General features: G+C 40.8%; 1 protein-coding gene across 8 annotated transcripts in view; it reads right to left on the bottom strand.

Annotated features, from left to right (window-relative positions):
• NLGN4X (neuroligin 4 X-linked) overlaps positions 1-16,583 on the bottom strand; it is a 165,504-nt gene that overhangs the window by 116,861 nt on the left and 32,060 nt on the right. For all 8 annotated transcript variants that reach the window (XM_083437763.1, XM_083437762.1, XM_083437769.1 and 5 more), the window contains one exon: positions 10,874-11,749. In XM_083437763.1, coding sequence (XP_083293889.1) covers positions 10,874-11,345 — 472 coding nt within the window. In that variant the 5' untranslated portion in view covers positions 11,346-11,749. The remainder of the gene's footprint in view (positions 1-10,873; positions 11,750-16,583) is intronic.

Here is a 16,583-nt window from a genome sequence, read left to right as displayed (position 1 = left end):
GGGTACCTTTACCTTAAAAAAGAAGGAAAAACCACCAAGAACCCACATCATTTTACAAACTTCTGATAAAAGCTTTCACAATTTGAGAACTGCCTAATAGTAGCTAGTGCCCATTGGAACACATAAGGTGGAAGGCAAGAAGACCAACAGTAGGTGAACCAGCAGCTAACAGGTAGAGCTAACTAATTCTACTTTTGTCTCCATTACTTTACCTCCTGGGTTTTAGAAGGGCAACTTCTAAAGAGGATAGACAGTGCCACCTCTGGGAAGTTTGTAAGAAAGAAGGCAGGCAGGTGGGCTGGCTGAGAGCAGACTGAGGTTTATGGGGCAGGTGGACCAGCCTCCACTGGAGAGAAACAGAGGCAGGTAGCAGGTGATCCCTGCAATCCACAGAGGAATTGTCAGGACAAGTCAGGGCAACTCCCCAGAAGCCATCCTGATCTATGGCTCCCAGAGCAGCAAACCTCACACCTATCTTGCCATCTTAACCTCAGCTTTTCCTCAGCTGTGGTGGCTCCAGAACTGACTAGGGGAAAAAAGAGTATTGGTAGCACTGCATGACTAATGTAGCTAGTCAGGAAATGCTCAGCAACAATCAATTAGCTGTTCCACAGTTTGTTTTTAAGTCAAAGCAAAACAGCTGAAAGCTGATGCAGTATTCAAAAACAAAGAAGGGCTATATGAGTTTGAAAAAGGAAACTATAATAACATTATTTGTATAGGTCTCCGAGCTTAACATTCATTATATTGAGTGATGCTGTTCATTTCTTCACTCAGGGAGCTCACAAAAGACCTGCATTTGAATAGGAATGGCCAATATTAATTTTTAGCTCACAGAGTCCCTCACTTTTAGACTTCTCCTTCAAACCTAATTTCATGGTCTGTCTCCATAACAACATTGCTTATTTCTGCCAGCCTGGAGTCATATGATATAGTGTAATGTATTTAATCTGATTCCACGGACTCAAATGCAAAGCAATTTACCTTTGGCATGATTTGGGCGCCACACTAGTTTAAAGATTTCAAAGTACTGGCCTTTCCATGTTAATCATATTTTTTAGCAGTCCATCCAGGATTTACTGACAAAAGAGAGAGGGTTAGAGTTACGAGTATTAGGATAGCTATGATAAGAGACCTTAATTCACTTTGGAAGTAACTGCCAATTCTGTAGCTCCATATGAAAGGGGTGGGGCTATTATTTTAAAGTCTGTGCAATTTGTTTTTATAATTTCTAAATGGCGTAAACCTATTTTGGCATTAAGTAGTACTTAAGAAATTATTTATTATTATTACTATTATTATTATTATTATTATTATTATTATTTGGCAGGAATGAACAAAAAAGCAAGAACTGTCTCTTCCACAGTAGTCCCTGTATAAATATCAATATTTAAAATAATATTAATGTAATATCAAAGTGGAAAATCCTTTGATGTTATATAAACTAGAAGAATGGAATGGCTGCTATCCAGATCGGTTTCCCATACCATCCAGACAGGAGAAGTAAACAGAGCTGCTTTGCATATGAGATTTATAGGGGCATTAGGGGAAAAAAACCTGATAGAGAGGAGAAGCTATGTTGCTAGGTAGGACGTTGAATCTCTCTCATTTGAAAATCACCAACGTAGGATTAAATTGGCTAACTCTCATCCAATCAACATATACCTTGCTCTTATATGCTCATATTATGAAGTCTCAGGCTCATGCTTGAAATGCACTGCTGGCACATGCCATTTAGTTTATAGTTCTATCTATATAAAATGGATTCTAAGAATAAGTTCATACAATCAATATGTGTTATATAATCTGATTGGTTACTTGAATAGACACTGCAAGTTCTATTTATCAGTGTACTTTGCTTTCAGATGGGAACATATAGGGTGTCCCCATTTTGGGCTGCCATTCTTATATTGATAAATGCCTGCATGGTGACACTAGATCCCACTACAGTGCAGCACCTAGTGGAATAATACAGAATAAAAAGGTAATAATTAGGCATCCAGACCAAAACAGGTTCTCCTTCCATCATTCTCTATGGTAGTGCGCAGCAAACAATTCCATTGTTTGGATGCGGAAAACAGACACAAACAACCACGGGGAAAACAGCTAAACAGCAATCATGTGAGTGGATCTTCTCAGAAAGAGAACTTCTCCAAATTGTGGGGGGGGGGGAAGATCCTCATCTAGATTTCTTCTAGACAATCAAAGCATACACTTAGATGCTCAAGAAAACTCACTAACTTCCTGGCTCATCCAGAGATTTCTACTATGTCAGAGAACAGTACCTGGTCAAAAGTTTTAGCATAAAATAGTAATACTGAAAAACAAATAAATTTGGCGCAACAGACATGCCACCATATGCAAACTGGGTCACCTGTAAACATGCAGTGTGTGTCAATTTGTTTCTAATGTTGTAAGTTGCCCGTTAGCAAAACTTATCTGCATCCAACTAGAGTCACTTGAGGAAGAAATCTATCAAGGAACAGAACATTCAGTCATTCCAAAACTCTTCACATAATCATCACACGTTGTGACAAAATGGAACGTTGGTTAGTTTCAGTTGTGCTATGGTTCCTTAACCTGTTGAATATTTTAAATATGGTTACAGAAGTTGGGTGCCACCCCCCACTCTTTGCAAGATTACAGGGGGTTCCAGGCACTCACACAAGGGCTATACTCCTTTGGAGAATTGAGACATGATGGCGACTGTCGTACCTTTAAGAAATATGAATTGTTCACCTATTTACACCTTCCGTCTTCATGGAGGGAGTCCAGATCTTACAGCATGGTCATTTCAAGAGGGGTCTTTTCCCCACAGCATTGCAGCCCTGGAGTCCAAGGCATCTTTCCCAGCCATTCTTCTGTAACCCTGCTCAACATGAATCCCAGTCTTTTTCTCTCCCAATCCTTCTTCCCAGTACACCTTCCTAAAAGACCCTCTTTTTCTGCCACTACAAACCCACACCCCATCACCTCTGGCAACCTCTGTCTGCCCAGGCTCTCAGATGGGCCATCAACACCTTCTTCATATTCATGCCTCTATTCCAGGTGAGGCCCTGGCTTGGAACGAAAGCTTAGCCTGTATTTTCCCACTGGCCTGCAATCTTCCCTTCAATACTCCAAATAATCAAAATTCTACCATTTATTAATTTTTAGCATTTAGGGGGGAATCCCCCTCCCCAATCTAAAGCAACATTATGTTTAGGATTGGGAGTGGGGAAATCAGAATTCTGTATGTGATTATTGTGAGCAGATATTTTGTTGGCTGGGAAGCAATTTTGAAATCTGTACCTGATAGGCAGAAGTAATTGAGAAATGTAATTACGTTGTGCTCTATCTACTCCTGATAGCACAAGTCCTACCTGATGAGAACAGTACAGAGCTTTTCATGGAGGTACATGCACCTTCCTTTAGCAAAAAGAAAAAAGAAAAAAGAAAAAAAAGTTACCCAGTAGTTTGTCTTATCTGAGCTTTTTTTAAAAAAAAAAATTAGTTGCATTATTATGGCGATTTCTTTTTCATTATTCAGATACAAGCAAGTGGGAAAATGCAATACCAAGTCTCACTCCGTCCTTTTCACACTTTCCCTTACATGTTTCAATGAAACTAGTTCTAGGTTTAATAACACTGCTTTTTGGATTTTGCTGAGTCCCTCAAAATTAGATGTTGCTGCAAAACTAGCCTCTGTTGTCATATCCAGAGTGATTTGTTTCTTACTGAGAGCCCTTTTAAAAAGTAGAAGCAAAACTGAGCGTGGTTATAAACGAATCTCTTCAACTGCATTGAAAGCATTAATCCTAGAGAGTCTAGGAGCTAAAAAGGAATAAATGGCAAAAGCTCACCTAAGGCAGACTTATAACTCACATCTCTAAATTCCCCATACAGTGTTTTAACTCCTAAAACCTTGTACTAAAGGAACTGAACTGAAGCTCATTTTAATTAATCTTACAGATAAGTTTTGCAATGAACAGGAGGGATAGAGCAGCAGTATTCTTAAGATTCTATTGGGTAGAGCATCCAGCTGATAGCTGTGGTATCCCACGATTGACTTAGAACTCTCATCTGTGTTGTCTGGAAGGGTAGAACAGTCTTCTACAAGTGTCAGATCATGGAGAATCAAGGCTATAGCCCTCCCCTCCATCAGTGTCTCATCAGTCACTGAGCAGATTGGAGACATGGAAAGAAGGGAGACATTCCATATTTTAAAATGCACTGTGCTGTGTTGTTCAGGGTTTCTGATAGTGCCAAAGTAAAGTCCACTGCTGCTGGCAGCCAGATTACATGTTATGTGTGGTTCCATGGAACTGTGGTCAGCTGCAATGTTGAACGGGTCAGTAGCTGCTTAACACCTTTCTCCTGAACTGTTTCTCACTCCAAACCAATTCTTACATGAAGGAAAAGACAGTAGAACCTGCAGCTTTGCTCCCAAGGAAGAGGTTAAAAATGGCAAGGAGGAGAAAGAGGGGGGAAATGAGCAGTCCCTTCCCCAGCTAGTGCTGCACTCAAATTTGCATCCTTGTGCAGCTTTTAGTTTTTAAAAAAATGTTGCACAAAACTATATGTATGTATCATTGATCCCTAAGAGAAAGGGATGCATCATAAAATATCCATGTGGTAAGAAGAAGTAAAACATTTCCTCTTTTTATTACAAATTCAGCAAGACAGCTGAATTCTACTCCATCCCTGAGAGAACCTTCTCACATGCCTCATCTCTATAATGGCAGGTGCAGAGCTTCTACGCTAGTTTGGAGCACTATTACTGGGAACTAAATTATATTTTATTTTAGTGGAGTCCAATTTGGGACAGGTTCAGAGACTGAGGGAAGAAGCTTTATATAGCAGAGGCATGCTCGTAAGACTGAAATGAAACGGCCGATACAAGACAAGAGAAAATCTTCTCAACTAATAGATCTTCTATTTCTTGGCATCTTTGGAGATTCATTTTGGGTTCTTCCTCTGATTTGCAACTCCATTCTCTGAATAGCCAACATTCCTCTTACCTTTATTCTCTCCCCCCCCCCCCCAATACGTTGTTTAAAACATTGCATTTTCTTTTATATGCACTTTAAAGATCTTGTAGATTTTGGGACGTTGTTGTTCCTGTTTCCTCTAGGGCTTTTTCACCTACTGCCTTAAACTTCCAGTTAAGAATATAGGAATCTGCCTTATACTGAGTCTGAGCATTAGTCCTTCTAGCTCAAGTAATGCCTATTCTGACTGGCAGCAGCTCTGCAGGGTTTCATTCCTGAGACCGAACCTGGGACCGTCTGCATACATGGCATACAGTGCTCTACCACTGAGCTATGGCTTTTCCCACATTGTAGTGACAGGGGTAAGATTATGTACCTGTGGCCAGGGAATTAGCTTCTAAAATGCTATTGCAGAGCACCTAGTAATATAGGAGCCTTCCAAGTAAAATGAAGGTGATTCTCCTGACAATGAAGCAACCATCCACGGTGGGTGACTAAAGGTTGAACTTGTGGCATTTGGGCATTGGAAGATCTATCAAGTTAAAACTATGGATAAATTCATTGACTAAACTAACAAAAATGTAAAAAAATAAAATAAATAAAAATAGCCATCCCTCAGATCTAACTTTGGTTTGTTTAAAAGAAGACTAAAAAGCATCTTATATTTTAAAAAGAATGAAAGCCAGAGCAATGTACATGGTTACCAATCTGCCTTAGACTAGGTCACTATTTCTCTGCTAACCTTACCTTACATGAGAATTAAATGGGCAGAGGAGCACAACAACCACCTGTTTAAACTCCTTAGAGAAAGAGCAGGATGAAAATAAAATAATAGCTACTGTTCTCCAGGCCCATGCCTGAAGCAGTTGTTTTCATTCATCTGAACACACTGTCGGGTGATCCTGGATGAGTTAATAATTCCTATTATTATTGACCCCCTTCATTCTATGCTTTGCAATTTAGGTTATAGAAATTTCACACTGCAGATTGTTAAGTAAGGTTGAGGCCATTGTTAAATAATTTATCTGAAGGCCTGGGCCAGGGCTCAAATGACTAAGCGTTTTGTTGCCAGAGTGCAGTGTACAGAAACACTAAATCCAGAGTCAGCTGAGGTGAAAATGATAAAGCAGATTACATCTGGGAGGGCGAATCTACTCTGCTGTGACATATAGAGGACACCACACTATAAACAGAAGCTCAGGCAACTCTCCAAAGCAAGAAGGCTATTATGGGAAAGAGAGAACTGTCCACCCTGAGGAAAAAAAGGAGTCTCATAGGGTCAAAGATTCTGGCAGCCAAATCCAAAGTGCAGATGAAAAGGTGACAGCATCCTTCCATGTAGAATAACTGGACAGAAAATACAATAACTACCAATGCATAGTTGTATTTTCTCAGTTGAAAGAAGCAGCTTTCTCATTGGGTCAATATGCCAAGCATCCAAACATGTGGTCTATAGACAGATGCATATTGTGGAGGCAAAAGGAGGTCACTGTCTTCTTCAATAGTGTTAATTTGTCCTTAGCTTCCAGAGTCACAAAAGTAGGATTGCAGGGTCTTTTTCTATTTTCAATTGACTGTAAAATGCAACAAAGTATTTTGCATAACAACAAGGAGAGATGAGGAAGAGAATAGACTGGCATCAGACAAAGGAAAGGTGATCACACCAGTGCTTCTATATTCAAATAATAATAATAATAATAATAATAATATTCCACCCTCCCCAGCTGAAGCCGGGCTCAGAGCAGCTAACAACAGTAAAATAATACAGTATTCTAAAATTAATTCATTCTAAAATCAGTTCAAATCAAATTAATGACAACCATTGGGATAGAGATCTGTGAGGAATTACTTACAATCTGTCCCAAAGCAGCAGTATTGCCTGATATCACCAGTAATCTACGAGAATGGTATATCGAGCTGCTGTTGGGAATGGAAAAGTTGCACTTGTCCTTTTGTTTCCTCCCCCAGCAGTTCTCTCTCTTCTTCATTTTGTATAACAGCAGGCCAAAGTCCTGACCATAGTGTCTTGGTATCTGACCAGAAAGTAAGTGAGACATCTTGGATCCTTAAGTTTATTTTAGATATCTCTCTCCCCCTATACATAGTGTTCTCCTGACTCCGAATAATCCCTCTCAAGCTACTCCAGCTGAATGTTACTGTCATAGCTTTTTCAATGCACAATACCAATTTTGCCCGATATATTTTAAAAGATCAGATGGAGAGAGAAAGACCAAAAAGGATGTCATGCCACACAGAACGCTATTGCCCATAAATTAAGCACAGTTTACCTTCTCATTATTATATAAACATATAAAAGGAAAACAAACAAACAACACAAAGATACACAGCTCCAAACAGAGTATGGTGTAGGACTAGGAAACAGAGAAACCTGCAGAACAGAAAAGCTGTTTCATGTCATATTCCCCTCCTCTCCCACACCTTCATGGATGATGTGGCACATTACCCATTTGTAAAAGGTAAAGGACCCCTGACCCCAGTCGTGAACAACTCTGGGGTTGCAGTGCTCATCTCGCTTTATTGGCCGAGGGAGCCAACGTTTGTCCGCAGTGTTTCCGGGTCATGTGGCCAGCATGACTAAGCCGCTTCTGGCGAAACCAGAGCAGCACATGGAAACACCATTTTCCTTCCCGCCACCTATTTATCTACTTGCACTTTGATGTGCTTTTGAACTGCTAGGTTGGCAGGAGCTGGGACTGAACAGCGGGAGCTCACCCCATCGTGGGGATTCAAACCACCGACCTTCTGATCAGTAAGCCGCATGGGTAGGCAAACTAAGGCCTGGGGACCGGATGCAGCCCAATCACCTTCTCAATCCGGCCCACGGACAGTCCAGCAATCAGTGTGCAAACCCAAGGCTCAGTGGTTTACACCACAGCGCCACCCGTGTCCCTTTTACCCATTTGTAGTAATTACAATTACTTTTGTCATTGTACAATGACCTCTGTCATTTCCCCACAATTTCTGTCCTTAAAGCTGCTCCCCAAATTGTGCCCTTATTGCATGGTCCCTTTTGCACTCCAAAAAGAGAAAGAATGGAGTCAACCCGTTAAAAGCTATGAACTTGGTTTCAACAAGTCTACTCTGAGTATGATTAATGCTGGATATCACCTGATAAATTAAAGACGAGTGATTAGTTTAAAATATGCCTGAATCAAACATTCAGCTGCCCTACTCTTAATACTTTTGCACACCTCTAATTGCCTCCCCCATACTTAACAAAGTAAAAAGCTGTTGCCTGCTACAAAGAAGGAATTCCCAGAACTAGGAAACCAATCATTTGGAAAGCTCTCAAGCTGCCATCACGGATCACCTGCATCTCAAAGTCTTGAAGAGCCCTCTGTTGGTTTCTTGAGTAAGTACAACCTTTCAAAAATTTCAGTGATTGTTCATGGCAAGAGGAAGAAGAAGGTGCGAGAGAGAATAATTTCTGTGGGGTCACCTCTTAATTAAAAGTGCACGAAGCAAGCTTTGGAAGGAATATTTTTCCCCCAGGCATACATGTTCAGGAAAAACAACAACAGCTGGTGTTAAAACACTTTTGTTACATGCCCAAGCTGTTGTTACTTGAATTAGTTTGCTGCTCTTTAGAACAAAACTGTCATGCTAATTACTTTACAAAGGGCTTAGCTCAGAGATTTCAAGTTACCAAGAAGGAACTGAATCAATCTGCCATCAGATTTCCTGCAAGGACAACATAGGAAAAATATATGTATCCCTTTTAAAATTTGCATTGAATCCCCTCCCCCACCCACACACAATACTCACACTTTTAAATATTTCCTTCTAGTTACCTACAAACAGGAGCTTTCCAGATTAGTTGTGATTAAGCATTGTCCTAGATCATATTTTCCAAAATCATATGCCACTAATGATACGAAAGTTTCCCATTCCAAATAATAAGAAGAAATTTGGTCTAAAGCTGTGCACAGAGTTCATAGGGGGGAAACTTCAGGATGAAGTATCAACCAGGAGTTGCTCTACAAAGAGTGCTTCTGATGAGCATCCAAATGCATACAGGGAGCTCCACAGGTCACCAGCAGAGAACCTTTGGCGCTCCAGATATTATTGGGCTACAATTTCCATCTTCTTTGAACATTGGCTGTGATGGCTGTGGTTGATGGGAGTAGGAGTCCAATGTCATCAGTAGAGGACCACATCTCTGCTCCCTACAGTGTAGCACCCTGCATTGTGTACACCATGTCATGGAGCTTTTTTGCATAATGAAGTAAAAGGAGAAACCCTGGCACTTATTTGAATTCCTACATGTTCAAGAACAGATAGGTGGGATCTCCTTTGTTTTAACATGCAAAAGAAAAGAAAGGAGACAGAAAGTCTATGCTGCAGCCTTCTCTCTGAACCAGAAGAACAGAGAAACTGCACCGAACTCTTCCCTGCTGTTCTCCCACCAAGCTAGCTGCAATTTGGCTAGGTCATTTAAACTAAGGCTGTCTCATACCTTAAATCGGAGCTCCCCATATCTCATGAAAACCCCAGGATCCTAGATTACTGCCAGCACAGGGGAAACATTGTCGAGCAAGATGACCTGTGGGAGATCAATGCACTGACTTTTTCCGAGGTAAAGTGAGAGGAGGATCTCAGTTTGATACAAATGTTTTGCTGTGCTGCAGTGTGACAGAAGAAGCAGGTGGCAGCTAGAAGGACGTTATTCTGAAGTCCATTAGAGCTGTAGGATCTCCACCCTTGATGTGGGGGAGAATGATTTGTGGTGGCTTAAGTGTCCTATATTATATTCCATCTACTACACTTTCTACATTTCCACGTCTGAAGTGAAAAATGATTAAGCCAGCAACAATACGTACTCGGATCCAAGCAGCAGTCAAAGCAAGGGAATTACAACAGTTTGGATACTCAAATTATAATATAAGTGTTTAGCTATTGAAAAAGAAGCACTTAATGGCAATCAGTCTTCCATACCTACATTGGCACAGGTTACAAGACTGGGGACAAATCATACAGTTATTAAAATTAGACATTAACAGAAATGGTCTGCTTTGGAGCTGTTTACCAACATCGTTACATAGTACAATTCTCCATTATTCTGTGAAGTAGAACCAGCAAGTTATTTTTTGAATAAGGCATGGTCTGCAGGCCAGAAATGGTGTCTTTTTCAAAGTACATTGTTAGTATGTTACAGAAAAATGTTGTTTAAAAGATTGTTCCTGTTACAGGAAAAGTATGTCATTAAGATTTGCAATAAAAGGTAGCAACAGAGAAATTATTAGAGAAGGATGTTCCAGAAGGTGGGGGGGGGGCAGAAATGATGGTGACTCCTCATTACTGTGCAATAGCTGTTGACTAACCCATTTTTAATTGCCAGCATGAATGATATATGTACAGCATTATTAAAATGGCGAATCTTCTAAAAATGATGAGGTCTTTATACTGCAAACACCTTCATCAAACAAGTTCAAAGAAATGTGAAGTATAATGAGTTCCTACATAAACAATGACATTTCAGAAGTCTTCTACAAAATAAAATACACTATACCTATTTTCTCTTCAGAGGGCCTATATAGTACACTAATAATCAAAGCAACTCATTTCCTATTTGAATGGGTTTAATGTTCTTCTTCTTTTTCTTATTATTATTTATTGACTTTTCCTCCATGAACAACCATTGTGGTGGGGATTGATATACATCTGAAAATAGAATTGCATTCTGATAGCAAAATATGCACAGCCGACACAGACATCAGCATTAATATAAACAAGCTACTATGTTTGATAACATTTTTGTCTAACAAGAGTCAAGGAGAAAGCTGAAAGGTGACTACAGCATGTTCTACAGTCGAATACCCTAGACTCACTTATTTGTAGTAGGCAGGCTAGTTGGCCGGCTTATGGCTGAATAATGTACTTACCATCCTCAGTGGGCACATAAATATTCAGATACAGGCAGTCTTCGTTTTGATCTTGAACATACGTCATCACAGTATCCAAGTTGGCAGTAAACCAAACAGGCAGCATGTCGTTGAGCAGTGATCTCTCATCCAGATACTGTGGGCAGACGGCAGCAAATTGTGTGGCATTCCGTGTGCCGGTCCAGGAGGAAGGAGGCTCCGGGGGCTGGAATCGTCTTTCCCCAGTTGGAGGAGAAGCATAAGGGACTCCCAAGTATTGCTCCACAGGACCAAGTATTTCATTGGGCAAAGGTGTTCTTACACCACGTATTTTGCCATAATTCGTGGTTACGACTGGGTATTGTGCTTGTCCATCGATAAGTGTAAACCGTATCGCTAGAGCAGTTATCCAGAAGAGGAAATTAGAATTCAACATGACACAAACAGGAGTAAAGATCAAAGGCAGCCATAAGAGTCCCATTGGCCTTGACATGATTTACATCAACATTCGCAGGCCTCTGTCTTCCACACCCAGATGGAGAATCAAATTAGTCAGGAAAGGACAAAAAAGTGAGGAGGGAGGGGAGTGTGCAAGTGGGGGGAGGGGAGGGAGGAGTTGACCAAGGAAAATAAAATAAGGGGCAAAAACAATCTTGACAAGGCAGAAAGAAGCCCCCAAAATGAGTGTTGTATGTGTCTCAGCAGAACGACCATAGACAGATCCCCGTGGCACAAAAAGCAAGGGAGTTCTTTTGCTTAAAGCCCATCCCTTGGGTCTGCTTCTATTTCGGTGCTGATATCACAATCCAAGAATCAGAAGTGGCAAGATGTTCAACATTTACTCTGCTACGTTGGCACGGTGGCTCCTTCCGGTTAACTCCAGCATGATGAATCAACCTGTACAATAAACAAAGAAGGGAGAGGGAGAATTAACATACACTCTGCTGCTGACAATATTTTAAAATAAATCTTCAATTTGTTTCCCTGCCATTTCATCACCTTCATCTATTTCTGCTAGATTAACATCATGCTGCCATTTAAGGAAATAGGAATTCTCCAATGCCTTTCAGTCCAGTGGGACATACAGCTAATGAGAAATGCTTGAGTAGCACACCATTAAACGGTAGCTGCTATCTCCACTGGGCAGTGACACTGCACATTTCATTTCTCAGCAGCTATATAACTAGCTGCAGAACCATCTGCTGTCTGTGTATGTGAAAAAATAAATTTTAACTTAGAGAAGATTTCAGTGGCATTGAACAGAGGGGACTAGCTTTGATTACTATTTTGCGCATTGACCATTTATTTACATCACTGCTTCAAAAGGGCTCAGAGCAGTATATATCGTGTCTCCTCCCCATTTTAACCCAGAAGCATTATGCTGAGTGTGACTAGCACAGATTTGACTCCAGGATGCTGTAGTCCAATATTTGAAGTCCAATGAGTATCTACTTCAGCACACTGGGTTGTAATTTAGGATCTTTTTATGCATTTCTCCCCCTTTCCCTGGCTTGTTTCAAGCAAATGCAGAACTGTAACTGATTAAATGTAGCTGTGGTGTTGAAAAAAAGTTCTCTTAACATCATTCACATGCATACAATAGTAGTGAAAGAGGTCAAAGGTGGTTTAGTCACATGTGTGAAAATGCATTGCACCTCTTGCCCCATGCAGAGTCAAGCTCAAATCTGAGCATCTTTCAGAACAGTTTGAGATGACTTGTTTATACTTGTTAGGCTTAGCTATTTGCCTAACATTTTAATTGGGACTCTCAGTGGCTATGGTGGTTGCTCGAGAGTAACCAGGCAGGACTCTGACCTGTCATTTACAGGCTTTATTCTTGGTGCAAACTATTTACAGTGAAGAGAGTAGTAAGTTCATGTCTGTCTCAATCGCTAGCAGAATCTGGGAGTGGTCGGTTTGTGTACCTCCCCCAGCATAAAAGTCCTGTCACCCCCAGCCTTTTCCGACCCTCCCTGTGCCGAAAACTACTGCACAGAATGGGCGCTGGCAAGGGCGTGCTTCTCGCCTCTCTGGCTTGCTCAGGCTCAGTGTTAAGGCTCTCCCTAGCATCCCCTTGCCCCTGCGCTTCTTCTCCACTGGAGGTAGGGCTTTCCTCCTCGCCGGAAGAGGAACTGCTTCGCAAGATTTCCGGAGGCTCTCTATAACACAACTGCCCTTCCATCTCTTGTCTCTGAGCTGATGGCAGTTCCCTGACAGGGACATAGGCAGAAGCAGCCTTATTCTGGTTCATCTTGCTCTGTATAATCTCCATTGATCGGAATCAGCTCCCCAGTATTCCAAACAGGGGTCTTTTCCAAATCTAAGCATGTGCTCTATCACTGAGCCACAGACCTTCCCTGATTATTTCTATCCCTGCCTACTTCTCTGCACATTTTTATGTATAACCCTACCGTAAGACCTTGGAATGAGACAGCTGAAAGAAAATCTACTAAAAAATAAATAACTAAAGCAAACGTGAAATGTGTTAATTTTTCCATTGTCAAGGAACATGTTGTCATAGCTACATTATTTTAGCTATAAAATGTACTCAACACAGAAGTGTCCTTTCAAGTTCCTCATTAAGATGCAATTTTCCACATAAGGTCCAAAATATTCAACAAATCCATGCCAGGGTTCTTTAAAGAAGTGAGCACTCAGCACTCTCTATCTAGATAACTCCCTCCCCCACATTTGCCCTGAGGAAGTGGCCTAATTTTAATGTAGGACTTTGCTTACACTGTTAAATGTCAGGACAGTGACAGGAAGTTTCCGTAGCATTTAGACTCGTATCAAGCTAACCTAAAGGAAAATGTCGGCTGAACTGTATGATTGTTGCATCATGGAATACACAAAAACGTAATATGAGAAACATTTTCAGTCAAAGGAAAAGCAAACACGAGTGATTCCACTCCACTAGGGACAGCACCCCGACTCCAGCTAAAACTAAACTGTATTAACCACATTCTCATACAGAAATTCATTGAAACTAAACTCTAAGAGATCACTGAGCACATTGGAGCAAATTTCCCCATCTGCTGGGAGGTACTTGACTTCCTCTAACAGTAAACACGTATGCACACAAGCACACACACAAGATTATTGGCATTATTTGTTTATATATCTTAAGGCTTCCTTTTGTGTGGAAGATTGTGGAGTAGGGTTCTTAGGATTCACAGATACTGAATTATGTCACTGGTCTCTCTAGCTCAATATAGAATAGAATTTTATTATTACAGTCACAGACCAGTTCCAGGTCACTTACAATATCAGGAAAATCATAAAACACAACAGGAATACATTGAATTGCAATTGGGTACAACAGAGACAATTCAGATATAGCGGCAGTTAAAAAAATATATTAAATCTTGATCACTAAAATATAACCTAAAATTATTATTTAAAACCTTAATCATTTTGGTAGCACAACTTGTTCCCTAAGTTTTATGGCAGTCGCACAGAATTTGGCCAGAGTATCTCTAGTTCAGTATTGTCTAAACCACCAGACAATGGCTCTGTCAGTATGCAAAGGCTTTTATGCTCTCTTTAGAACCATAACCTTTAATGGGGACATCTTGCCTCTCTTGGTGCTCTGCTTTCTAGAGTCAGCCAATAGGGGAGTTGCCACAAGGATGAGTGTGCACCTTTAGGACCAAAATTTGAGGCCCAGGTGAGAGAATGGTATTTACTGTAGTGGTGGCCTGCCTGAAGAACCTAGTGGTTATTTTGCTTTCTCTTTTCGTCTTTTTCCTTGAGTTTCATATGAGTGAGATCTCTTAGGTCTCATAATGAACCACTGGAATGCACTGGATACTGTGGGTATTATAATACAGTGGTACCTCAGGTTACAGACACTTCAGGTTACAGACTTTGCTAACCCAGAAATAGTACCTCGAGTTAAGAACTTTGCTTCAGGATGAGAACAGAAATCGTGTGCTGGCGGCGCAGCGGCAGTGGGAGGCCCCATTAGCTAAAGTGGTGCTTCAGGTTAAGAACAGTTTCAGGTTAAGAACAGACCTCCAGAACGAATTAATTTCTTAACCTGAGGTACCACTGTAATATTATTGGCATTGGATATTGCTAATTGACCAACTGGTATGTTTTATGTTCATTTAAACATTTGCCACTGTTTTGAATTAAATGATGGATTTATGTTGCATTGCAATGTATTCAAATCACAGTTATGGCATTTCAGTTGTCTATCCTGTAAAATGCTTTGGGCACAGATGTATTTGTAGAAAATGTGGTACGCAAATACACTGACCCTGAATATAGGGATTCAGACTGGAGTCTTTGGGAGTCCTACCTGGAGATACCAGTGGTTGAACCTGACATCTTTTGAATGCAAAGCAAGAGCTCTACCGCTCCAAGTCTTTCCTACTTAATGATGTGAGCTCTTTCTGCAGCCTGAAGTGCATCCCAGGCAGAGTTTCATTACCATCTGCTGTTTTTTTAGAACAGGGCCTTAGAGTCACCTGTGATAGGTCATGAAAATGTTGACCTTTTGCAATTATGCTAGCAGCTCTGTTGCTTGTATTTACTTAACAGGGAGGGGAAAACATTTCTAAGCTACTCCAGAGCTTTTCACAGCCTTGTTTTAAATGATAGTTATACCTTCTGAGTTTGCTCAGGAAAACATGTTTTCCTAGATTACCATGCATAAATGGCAGAACGACAGCAACTACAATCTCCTTTCCCCAACCTCACCAAAGACTTTGCATGACACACAGATTAGCTTTGCTTTGTTTGCATCCTCTAAGGCTATGTTTGCCAATGGGTGGTCTTACAGAGAGCCTGTGGCTTCCTGTGTCTGCCTCTCCCTTTTCACAGGGCAACAGCTGTGGACAAGGAAAGGAATAGATGGTTGGGAGAAGGCAGGACACACAACATGTGGAATTTGTCCCAGTGTTACTTGTCCTGATTATTGGAGGGATACAGTGCACAACTATAAGAATTGGAGCAGGGATGCTCAATGGTGTGAGCAGTTGTGCTTTAACTGCTATGGGCAGAATCAAGGTAGTAACGTCTCCCATACAAGAAAGCCCCTGTCTGGATTCTGCCCATGCACACAGTCCTTTACACAGGTGTCACCTCTCAAATTTCAAAGTCCAAAACAACATTCCCTTTGGAAATAAGGATAGGGGACTTCCACTAAATACTATAGGCAGACCCAGTACTCATGAGTCCTGATTAGACAAGGCATAATCCTCTTCTCATTTAACACTTCTGCTATAATTTTTCATTTAAGAATGTCTGGTTGGTTGGTTTGTCTTTGCTATTTACTTTTATTTACACACACATGCACACACACACACACACACACCTCAATTCCCATTTGACCCATGAGCTAAGCTGTGTGTGTGTGTGTGTGTTGCATTCCAGTGTCAAGCCAAGTTAATACCACCCTTATCATACATTTGGATACTATACAAAACAGTTTGCCTCCATCCAAAACCCTGTGGGATAATGACACTGACACTGGATTTTGTGTGAGCAAAACAGGCTGACTTATTCACTTTACCCTTCTCTCAGACTTTTCTGAGACTGCATTCAAGATCTGTAGATTCCAAGCACACATAATGATTACTTAGGAAAGTCTGAAGCTCACACAAGTGTGGGGTCATTTGTGAATTAGGTGTAGATCTCCTTGATAGCAATGCACTTAAAGCTTAGACTACAGGAACTGGCTGGTAGGAATGAGTTATTATTACTCTTTCTATATACTTTTCTACAA

The sequence above is a fragment of the Podarcis tiliguerta genome (genome assembly GCF_965153285.1).
Source record: "Podarcis tiliguerta genome assembly, chromosome: 4".
Lineage (NCBI taxonomy): Eukaryota > Metazoa > Chordata > Lepidosauria > Squamata > Lacertidae > Podarcis > Podarcis tiliguerta.
This window is presented reverse-complemented; position numbering and strand designations above follow the sequence as displayed.